This window comes from Callorhinus ursinus, unplaced genomic scaffold (assembly GCF_003265705.2).
Source record: "Callorhinus ursinus isolate GAN/ISIS: 27379988/994484 unplaced genomic scaffold, GSC_fseal_2.0 scaffold71, whole genome shotgun sequence".
In the NCBI taxonomy this organism is placed as follows: domain Eukaryota; kingdom Metazoa; phylum Chordata; class Mammalia; order Carnivora; family Otariidae; genus Callorhinus; species Callorhinus ursinus.
This window is the reverse complement of record NW_027397133.1, coordinates 2,330,333-2,341,186: the sequence shown is the minus strand read 5'-3', so window position 1 is coordinate 2,341,186 and position 10,854 is coordinate 2,330,333. Positions and strand designations below refer to the sequence as shown.

The 10,854-nt window shown below is 58.1% G+C and overlaps 1 protein-coding gene across 12 annotated transcripts in view; it reads left to right on the top strand.

Moving 5' to 3' along the window:
- Positions 1-10,330, top strand: part of LOC112807131 (galactoside 2-alpha-L-fucosyltransferase SEC1-like) — a 31,619-nt gene extending 21,289 nt beyond the window's left edge. For 8 of the 12 annotated variants that reach the window (XM_073886642.1, XM_073886641.1, XM_073886643.1 and 5 more), the window contains 3 exons: positions 2,139-2,250; positions 5,516-7,643; positions 8,815-10,330. In XM_073886642.1, the coding sequence (XP_073742743.1) occupies positions 2,139-2,250; positions 5,516-6,540 (1,137 nt within the window). In that variant the 3' untranslated portion in view covers positions 6,541-7,643; positions 8,815-10,330. Of the gene's footprint in view, positions 1-2,138; positions 2,251-2,412; positions 2,504-4,495; positions 4,569-5,515; positions 7,644-8,814 lie in introns of those variants that run through there. The other 4 variants (XM_073886648.1, XM_073886649.1, XM_073886647.1 and 1 more) reach the window with 4 other exon arrangements.
- The last annotated feature ends 524 nt before the right edge of the window (positions 10,331-10,854 follow it).

Below are 10,854 nucleotides of genomic sequence, written 5' to 3'. Positions count from 1 at the left end.
AAGCGAGGAAAATAGTTCCATCTGGGGAGAATTACTGTTTACATAACCCAAAGGGAAAAGAACGCAAGCAAAATTGAGAATTTTGCCTGAACTAATCTGTAGCTTAACACCCCAGAGCTATCGTCAGTGTCGAGGGGTGGGGGCCCTGGGGAGAGGGCAAGGGGTGGGGACAGATGGAGAAACCTAGACAGACCACAGCGGGGAGGGGGACCTAGAGACCGATGAAGAAGAGCAGAGACAAATAAATAGAGAAAGGGACCGCGGCACGGACAGCAGAGACGGACAGAGAGGAGGCGGCCCAAGTCGGAAGGGAAGGGCCAGGTGCAGAGAAGGAACCGTGAGGAGAGAGGACCGAACCTAAGGGGAGGCCGGAAGGCCCAGACAGATCGCGGCTGGACACCCAGAGCCACAGGGAGTTGGGGGTGGGGCGGGAATGGAGTCCCAGGGAGCCTGGGGCCAGGACAGACAGACAGGCAGGCAAGACAGACCTGGGGGCTCAGAGACACCCCCAGGGAGCAAGAGGAGAACAGAGGGCCTCGCCAGCCTGGCCGGTGGGGAGGCGGGGAGGGGAAGCAGGGGAGGGGCTTGCGGGGCATCAGAAGCGGGAGGCCCGGCCCCTGGCCCACGAGGATCAGAGCAGAGGCCCTTTCCCACGTGGGGCCCTAACCTTGTTCTCCACACCCAGGGCACGGAGGGGGATTAGCGCCAAACAACCCAGCAGCCCCCTCCGCTGCCACCCAGCCCCAGCCTCCACCCAGCCTTAACCCTTTCCCGCCCGGGTGCAAAGCCCAGAGAACTGTGCTAAGGAACCGGAGGGGGTCATGCGGGGACTAGAAGCCTGGGTCACTCTGGAGCTGGAGAGGGGGGCTAGGAAAGCAGATGCCTGAGTCCCCCTGAGAATTCAGGGTGGGAGGACCCTGTCCTTAAATTTCGGAGGACTTCCTGATAATCTCAGCCCTCCCCACTCCCGCCTGCCATCCGAGGCCTCAGGGTCGGGAGAGCGGAACCCCCACATTCTCTACCCACCCTAAGGTCCCCAGATTAGAAAGGGGAGCAGATGTGGGGGGTGGCAGGTGCCGGCGAGGGTGGGGGCAGAAAGAGAGGCAGGGCAGGGCCAGATGCCAGGACGTGCGAGGGGGGCCTGAAGTCCAGACCCCCGGGATGGCAGAGGCTAGGAAGGACTTAGTGCTGAAAGTCCTCCTCCCCCCATCTTCCCCTTCCAGGGCCGGCAGCCCCTAATGAGGAACTTCCTCAGGTTTGGGGGCCTTGGAGCCTTGTCTGGGCCCCACTGTCCATGCGCCTGGCTTGCTCCTGGCTGGGAGTCTGTGAGGCATCTGGGGGTGCAGCTGGGGTCACAAACACCCCCAGCCTGATTTCACAGCCTGCAGTGTCCCCACTGCGGTTGCCACGAGCAGAGACAACCTCCCCGGGCCCCGGATTTCGGGCATCACCCTCCGCCCCTCCCAGTGAGCCTAGCGCCATTTTGTGCACTTGCGGCCCCTGGCATTTGCTTTGTCCCTTCGCGCCGGCCTCGTTAAGGACCGAGCCCCCATCTCCTACCTCTCCTTTCTTGCCTGGGTGGTTCACGGGGTACCATCTTCTGGCCCTTAGCACCTTGGACAGCCAGGCCGCGAGTCCCCCGGTGTTCCTGGAGGGTCCAGAAGCCGGCCCCTGCCCATCTGGGAACCCAGATGTCCAGCCCTTAGCCCCTACCCCTCTGAGAGCCAGGGCCCAGTCCCACCCCCCTTTAAGGAGCAGAGTCTAGCTCCCACCAGACCCATCGTTAGGCCCCCATGCCTGGGCCCTGAGGGGGTCCATCTGGGACCCAGGCTCCTCTTCCCCGGCTTTTTTGCACACACCCCACCCTTTGCCCCTAATGTTGGCCAAACCTGCACCCAAGAAGAGCGTGTCCCCTGCAGTTAGCTCCTCACGTGTTCTTCCCTCCCGCAGGAGCTTGGCGGCGGCGGCGTGGGCTCTCAGAAGTGAGTGCTGAGTGGCTGTTGTCAGGCCCCAGGCTAGTGGGGGTTCTGGGCGGGAGCTCAGAGCAGAGCCCGCAGAATCCAACACCACCACCGCTCCCCCCCACCCCCACCCCCGCCCCAGTCCCCTCACCAACCACAGCCACGCTCTCCCCGCAGGGACCCCAGCCAGCCACGCCACCCAGGACTGTGTGGGACGTGAGGGATGTCGCCCCAGGGGGGCCCGAAACCGGGCAGCCCCGAGCATGCTGGCCCAGGAGGCTCAAGGCAGGTAGGATGGGACAGCGGCCCCATGGGCTTCCTGGGTCTGGGGTCCCCGCTGCACTGACACTCAGACCCCTGCCCCACCGACTCCCCACAGGCAGGCAGGCAGGCAGGCGTTAGGCCGGCCGGGCTCAGCCCACCACGTGGTGGTGCGGTCCATCGGGAAGGGAAGGGGCTGACCTGCCAGGCGGTGGGACCCCCAGCCAGCATCTCCTCCCTTCTGGACCCTTCTGTCAGCTGTGGGTAAACTGAGCATTAAGGTGAGTCACTTGCCTTTTGGAAGGATCTGGGCGGCCACCAGGAACCCCAAAGAATCGGGCCGCTTTCTAAGACGGTGGGAAGGAAGTGAAGAGGCAGAATCCCTGGGCCTGCCTTGTCCCACGTTGGAGGGAGAGAGCAGGGACCCCGAGGGGGACAGGGACAGAGCTCAAAGCCAGCGTCCCCATGGCCAGTTTCCTGCGAGGCCTCAACACTTCAGAGACAAAATTTTCATGCCAATGTGCCTGTCAACCATTATGAACCCACTGGTTTTGACTAGAAAAATAACGCTTTTACCCCTTCCCGCTGAGGAGAGCAAGGGTCTCGGGAGCCCAGGGCTTTGCGTGCGCTTATTGTGGGGCTGCATGGACCTGACGGGGATATGGCTCCCCCCCCCCGCCGCTGGTGGGAGCCTGTCCTGGGGGTCGGGAGGCCGCAGCCAGGACAGTCTGTGATTCTGGTTCCAGGGGACCCCCCTGCGCCACCGTGGAGGGGCGAGCCTGGGCCAGAGTCAGGACAGGGACATCGCATTTGAAATTAGGCTGTGGGGAGGAGTTGGCTGCAAGAGAAAGGGGTTAGGAGCGGAGACACCCCCAAATCCGAGGGGGCATACTGGTTCCGGGGACAGGCGGTGTGAGCGACAGGGTAAACTCGTCCACGATCCCCCTGCCTCCACACCCTTGTCAGGTTTACAATCTAGAGGAGAGATCGCTACAGAAAAGTAATAAGTAATTCTGTTCCAGAGAAGAGCCAGAAGGCGAGAGGGGCTTCAGAGCAAAAGCAAGCAGGGAAGTGGGGGCAGGGGCGGGGGTCTAGAGGGGACATTTGGTCTGAGACCTGAAAGTGGTGAGGGCAAGCCACTCGGGCATCATCAAGGCAGGAGCGACCAGGGCAGAGGGAATGGCCAGAGAAAATTCGAGAAGGTTTAGGTCTTGCTTTATTTTCCTTTCCTCCCCGGGACAAGAAGTTTCTTAAGCTAATGTGACCTGGAGGAAAGCTTTCTTCCTCCCTTTTGTTTTTCACAGCCTGAGCTGCTTGAGGCGATTAGCACCCCTTGAAGGTGCCTTTGGGGCGGGGGGTTGTTGGGGGAAGGGCAGAAGCAGCCAGAGCTGAGAGGAAAGAATTCTCCAAGTTGGGATGGAGACTTTTTTTTTTTTTTTTTGGAGGAGTTCCTCAATTACTGGGCACCTTCACCCTCACAGTGCCCCAGAGGGGAGGCAGGACCTCCCTGGGGCACAGCTCTGTGGTGGCTCAGCAGGGTGGGACCCACAGCTCTGGGCTTCCAGAGATCTTTCATCCCTACCTCGGTGGCCCAGAAATAACAGAGGCCCCACGTGGCAGGGCAAGTCGTACTCACGTATAACTGGACGGAGAGTATGCATCTGAGTGCTCTGCCTTAGGAAGCCTCGAAAAATCCATTACAGCAATGGAGAGCACAGATTGCTGAGCCACAGTGCCCGGGGTTCAACTCCACACGCTCCCTCTTTCCTAGCTGTGTGACCTAAGGCAGGTTTCTTAACCTCTCTGGGCCTTAGCAGCCTCATCTGTTAAATGTGCCTAACAATGCACCTTCCTCACAGGAGAGCATGAGGCCTAAATGAGTGAAGACAGGCCCACAGTCTCACTCCTGAACCTCTTTGGACCAGACGTGGTTCAGAACGTGTGCCCGCCCCATGGCGGGGTGCGGGGTCTGGGCAGCATCCCATAATTGAACATTATCTTTTCTCCAGCAGAACACACGGGCATCACATTAAGTCAAGTCTCCAAGTAGCCGCAGGCCAATTCAGGCCACATTTTGTCCCCAAACGAGTTCAATTCAGATGGGGGTTGGCCGCCACTCTTTAGGAAGGTGGCCGGTAAGGAATCGCGGATGGGGCGAGTAAGTGCTGGGGCCAGTGCCACAGCCCTGATGCGCTATTTTTCTGAGACTTTCCTGACAAAAAGCCAGGAGAGGGAGCTCTTGAGACTCAAGGACAGAGGGTGGCCTCAGGACAGGCTGCCGGATTCGCAGAGCCCGAGATGAAAACATGGTGTGCCTTATTCGGATGTATTGATCATTTCTAGCCGGTGAGAGCAGAGCATTAAATCAAGTGCAGCCCCCCCCCTTTAGTTTTTAAAAGTAAACTCTGCCCCCAACATGCAGCTCAAACTCACAACCCCGAGATGAAGAGCCGCCTGCTCTACTGACTGAGCCAGCTGAGTGAAGCGTAGGTCCTTAAGAGTGCGGTCCGTGGGCAACCGCACGGGTCACACACCATGGGGGTGGCCCTGCGCGGTGGGTACCTTTGTCCCGAGTGGCTGCGTCGTCCCCAGTAGTCCAGGCTCCAGTCCCTGCTCAGCTCACCTGCTCTGGCTTTGGGACCTGGCCGGCCCCGCAAGCTGGCCCCAGGCAGGACCTGAGCTGAACCGGCAGTGTGGTAAGGATTGGGACAGAGCTGTCACCAGCCCAGGGAGAAGAGGGGCTCATTCTTTGGCAACTAAAGCAGCGGGCAGGGCATTTCTTATACCCCCCCCCCTCCAGTGGAGGGAGGATGATGTCCTACTTAGCCCTCCTGTGGAAGAGCCAGCCGACCTCGCTGGGTACCCACATTGAACAAGAGACATTTGAGGAGGGCCCAGGAGTGTTCAGATTTCCCAAAGGGTCAGATTACTAAAGGGAGGAGCCCTGGAATATTGGAGGAGGAGGAGAGCTGAGGCAAGGTCCAGGGAACCCTGCCATTTAAGGGGGCTGGCAGAAGGAGAGATGGGACACCTGGACGGGGGGTGGGACAGAAGGCAGAGTGTGAGGAGTGGGGGTCCTGCCACCCAGCGCTTCCTTCTGCCCACGAGACTCCTGAGCTGCAGCCGCAGGGAAACCGCAGGTAGAAGGGAGAGCAGAGAGTGGGTCAGGACGCGTTGGACACCCCTAGCCTTGCTTGGAGGAGTTGAGTGCAGGAACGGATGATTTGGGGGTGAACAAGACTCGGGTGCCCCTAGCCGTCGCTCCTGACTGTGTCCTCTCTCCTCCCCCCCAGCCATCATGGGATTCCGGACCACTTGCCCTTCCTTTTCCACCATCTACTTCCTCTTCATCCTCTTGATGGTGTCCACCATCTTCCACTCCCATCACCGCCTGGCCCTGGTGCCCACCCCCTGGGCCTACTCAGGCCGCGTGGTCCTCCTCCCCAGACACCTGCCCATGGGGGGCATGTTCACCATCAACGCCAAAGGCCGCCTGGGGAACCAGATGGGGGAGTACGCCACCCTGTACGCCCTGGCCAAGATGAACGGGCGGCCGGCCTTCATCCCGGCCGCGATGCACAGCACGCTGGCCCCCATCTTCCGAATCAGCCTCCCAGTCCTGCACGGCACCACGGCCAGCAGGATCCCGTGGCGGAACTACCACCTGAACGACTGGATGGAGGAGCGCTACCGCCGCATCCCGGGGGAGTACGTGCGCCTCACCGGCTACCCCTGCTCCTGGACCTTCTACCACCACCTGCGAGACGAGATCCTGCAGGAGTTCACCTTGCACGACCACGTGCGGGAGGGCGCCCAGAAGTTTCTGCGGGACCTGCAGGCCAAGTGGGCCCGGCGGGCGACCTTCGTGGGGGTCCACGTGCGCCGGGGGGACTACGTGCGCGTCATGCCGCGGGTGTGGAAGGGCGTGGTCGCCGACCCGGGCTACCTGCGCCGGGCCCTGGACTGGTTCCGGGCCCGCTACCGCTCCCCAGTCTTCGTGATCACCAGCGACGACATGGCCTGGTGTCGGCAGAACATCAACGCCTCCCGGGGGGACGTGGTGTTCGCGGGCAATGGCCTTCAGGGCTCCCCCGCCAGGGACTTTGCGCTGCTCACGCAGTGTAACCACACCATCATGACCATCGGGACGTTCGGGATCTGGGCCGCCTACCTGGCTGGGGGGGACACCGTCTACCTGGCCAATTTCACCCTCCCCGGCTCCCCCTTCCACTGGATCTTCAAGCCCCAGGCGGCCTTCCTGCCCGAGTGGGTGGGCATCGCTGCTGACCTTGGGCAGGCCAGAGAGACTGGCCCCTAGCCCGGTGTGTGGCGTGTCCCTCCCTCGCCCTGGGGCCAACAGGCTGTGCCCCGGAGCTGCAGCACCTGTGTTTGCCTCCAGGTCACGATGCTTCCCAGCTGGGCCACCTCAGACAAGTGACTTAACCTCTCTGGGCCTTAGCATGCCAACTGCAAAGTGGACCTAATACAGAACTTACCTCCGCAGCTCCTGCAGCAAGTTTATTTAGTGTCTTGGGAACCCGAACCTGAACCCGAACAGGCACGTGGGTGGCGTATCCTGAACTTTGGGGCTACTTTAAGATGGAAACGTATATTTTGCCTTCTCTTTGTCTGTAGCTTCAGGAGCGTGGGTCCAAGTGTTTTGCCCTTGCCTCCTGGGAGGGTTCGGTGAAGCCGTTCCTGTCCTCAAGTCAAGGAGAGCCAAATATCAGGCTTTGGGTTTCATGGGCCTCATCATGAAAGGGAGGGAACCCGGGATTTGAGAGGATGAATCTCGGGGAGGTACCCTCAGTGGGGAGGTGAGGTGCCTGTAAATGGGGGTGGGCGTGGGGGGGGGGCAGGACTCAGGCAGGACTCCACACCACTCGGCCGGCAGCAGCAAAGATGCCCAGAGTCCAACGTTCTAGAAGAGGCGGGCGGACCTCAGGGGGCTCCAGGAAGCACGGCCATGTCAGCAGCCACCTGCAGACGGATGGCCTCACCCTTTGGCACTGCCTATGCCCCCCAGGACCCAGAGCCACTCTGAGAAACCCCCATGTGGACAAGAGTTGGAACAGGGTATCACAATATGGGTTATCCTGTGTTCAGTGCATTTGGAACTATGGAGATACCAGTATGTTTTATTGGTGTAGTACTCCTTTTTGGATATTAAAAAAACCTTTTTTTGTTTTTAAAGACTTTATTTGTCAGAGTGAGAGAGCACAAGCAGGGAGAGCGGCAGGCAGAGAGCGAGGGAGAAGCAGGCTCCCCACTGAGCAAGGAGCCCGATGCGGGGCTCAATCCCAGGACCCGGGGATCATGACCCGAGCCGAAGGCAGACGCTTAACCGACTGAGCCACCCAGGCGCCCCACGCTCTAAGTGTCTGACTTATCTGAATGCCCATTTCCGGGCATGCTTCTGAGGTAGAGCACCTTTGTTTCCACTTATCAGTAATATTGTATCTCCCCAGAGCCATTTTGACCCCATTTTACTTCCTGAAGTCCCAATGGAATCAGCAAGGTCTGGGCCTGAGGGTAGGGGGGATGCTGGAGAAAGCACCAGAAGGGTCTGGAAGGAAGGGGAGGGGAGGCGGGAGGGAGGTTCTGTGTGAGCTATCCCCAAAGTACTCCAAAATTTAGTACAGTCATATATCAGCTTGTATAGTTTGTGTGGGTCAGGGATTTGGGCGGGGTGTAGCTGGATGGTTCTGCTTGCCTTGTCCGGTGAGGTTGCTGTCAGATGGTGTCCTGGTCCCTCTGAAGGCTCTCCTGGGGCTGGGGTAGGGTGGGGGTTGGGGGCTTAGTTCCCGGGCCCCCTTCGGGAAGAAATTTGTCTCCCCCAGCTTCCTCCTCCTGTTAGGACACCAGTCATCAAAGATTGGCCCCCACTTAACGCCCTCATTTTACTATAATTGCATCCCTAAAGATCCTGTCTCCAAATAAGGTCATATTCTGGGGTGCTGGGGGTTAGGACCTCCACATAGGCACTTTTGTGGGGACACAAGCGACTCCCAGCCCTCTGCCCTAGAATCAGGCTGGCCTAACTTCCCTTCTGTTTTTCCTTCCTCCTCTCAAGGCCAAGTCCCTCCTCCACAGGGTGATTTACCTGATTCAAGATCTTTTCCTAGGTTCCTTCCCTGTTCTGAAGAACCTGACGTGTGACCTCTGGCCCTCTACCAATTACAACAGTATCAAAGTACAGAAGGGAATGGCCACTGGATCTCACATTTCAATAAAATACTCCCGTGCCCCCCCTCCCCACGGCCGCTCCAAGTCTCCCCTCATACCTTCTCCGCCCTGCTCTGGCCGATGGCATCCGCCGTGGACCGAGCGTTCGCATCCCTCCAAAATTCATGTGTTGGGCCTTGAACTCCCCAGTGTGCTGGCAGCTGGAGGTGGGACCTTCGGGAAGTGATTAGGTCGTGCGCAGGGCATGGGGCAAGAAAGATCGAGAAGACCCATCCTCCCAGCCACTCTCCCGGGGAGGTCCCGACCAGGAAGCGGCCCTGCAGGTGCACAGAGCAGGCGCCGCTGGCATCCTGGAGCTGGGTGGAGTAGCTCACTAAAACCATATTGCGTTCTGTTTAATCTCAAGGCAAAGGGGACCCAGCTCTGCTCCTGGTGTTTGAAGGGCCTTGTTTGGAAGAGGAAGTGATCATGAAGGCCGAAGCAGAAATTGGCCAGCTGTCAACCATAAATCGCACAAAATCAGTCACAAATATTTACTGAGCTCTGCCCTGAACTCCCGGCAGGGGACAGAAAGAAGCCCAGGACGGGAGCCACATAGCTGTGTATTCCACACACACACACCGTGTGTGCCTGTTACGGGCCGAGTTGTGTCCCCCATAAAGATAGGTGGAAAGCCTAATGCCCAGGACCTCAGCGTGTGCCCTTATTTGGACATAGCGTCTTTGCAGGTCAATTAGTTAAGATGAGGTCCTGGTGGGGTAGGGTGGGCCCCGCCTCCCACGTGGCCGGTGACACAGACCCTCGAGGGGTTGGCGCTCTGGGATGACGGGCAGAGACGATGGGCTTCCAGCCTCCGGACTGGGAAGGAATAATTTTCTATTGTTTTAAGGCTCGCAGTTTCGTCGTTACAGAAGCCCGGAAGAACTGATAGAGTTTCATGCCTACCTAGTAAATGGCTTGGACAAGCAATGAGCCCCTGCCAAGCTCCTCACTTAGCACATCAGCAGATTAGAGAACAGGCTGCTGTGTTCCTGGTCAGCTAGGGAACCCAGGGGCCAGCAAGAGGAAGGCACTGGGTGTGAGTCAAGCAGGGTGTGACCTGGTTGAACCTGGGAGGCCGTGGAGGCTATAGGGGCGTGCCACACAGGTGATCCAGCAGTCCCATCCCCGCTCATGGTTTGTAAGTCCCCTGAAACCCTCAGAGGCCAGAGAGCTCTTTCCAGAAGAAATGCAGGCTCGTCAACCGGATACCTCTACCTGAATTGAGCCAACCCAGCCAGGGGTCTGGGAGCCTTGGGTCACAACCAGGCATTGAGCCCAACCAGAAATGAACTCCTGGGTGGTACCATCCCTTCTGGCAGCTTGGACTTGAACACAAGGAGCCAGGGAGGTGGGGTTTGCTGCATAAGGTTCATTTCTCAGCTCAGCTGATGCCTCCGCTCCCTAAGCCCAACATGGAACACGCTTTGTTTGCACAGTGGCTCAGAGAGGACCCATAGCTCCGTGGCTAAGTGCACACGCTGGGCACAGGCTGAGGCTGCCAGGCTCCCACCTTCACTCGCTGTGTGACCCTGGGCAAGTGACTTCCCCTCTCTGAGGATTAAAACAGGACCCTGCTAAAGAACCACATACTGTATGAGATGTCCAGAAAAGGCAGAGCCATAGGGATAGAAAAAAAGCAGACTGGTGGGTGCCTGGCTAGTGAGTGCTTATGGGTTCAGGCTTGCTTTTTTGGGGGGGGTGTGTGACAATGTTCTTCAGTGATTATAGAGGTGAGTGCACACCTCTGCAGCCACTGGTTTCTAAGCCACTGATCTGCAGGCCACTACAAAGAATCCAATTATACACTTTAACTGATTTGTGTACTTTACATTTTATAGTATGTGAATTCTGTCTCAACCAAACTGTTATAAAAAATGAACCACGCCCGGCACATGGACACATGTTACGAGTGTTGGCTATTATTGCACACAAAGCAAAGGGTGCTGGTAAGCATGGGCGCTGGGGTGGGGACCCGTGGTTTTCCACTTGTACTTAAGGGTGTGCTGCTGCAGGTTGAAAGAAAAAAAAAAGGCAGCTTTGAGACCATCAGGGAAATAATAATTTGGGTATTATATGATATTCAGAGATGATTTAATTTTAGGGCTAGTAACAGCATGGTGTTTGCTATACATTTTTAAATATCTTTTTTTTAAGGATTTTATTTATTTATTTGACAGAGAGAAAGAGCACAAGCAGGGGCAATGGCAGGCGGAGGGAGAGGGAGAAGCAGACACCCCGCTGAGCAGGGAGCCCGATGTGGGGCTCGATCCCAGGACCCTGAGATCATGACTTGAGCCAAAGGCAGAGGCTTAACTGACTGAGCCACCCAGGCGCCCCCATTTTTAAATATTCTTATCGGTAGGAGGAACACACTGAAATGTGTACAGATTGAGCGAAAAGGCAA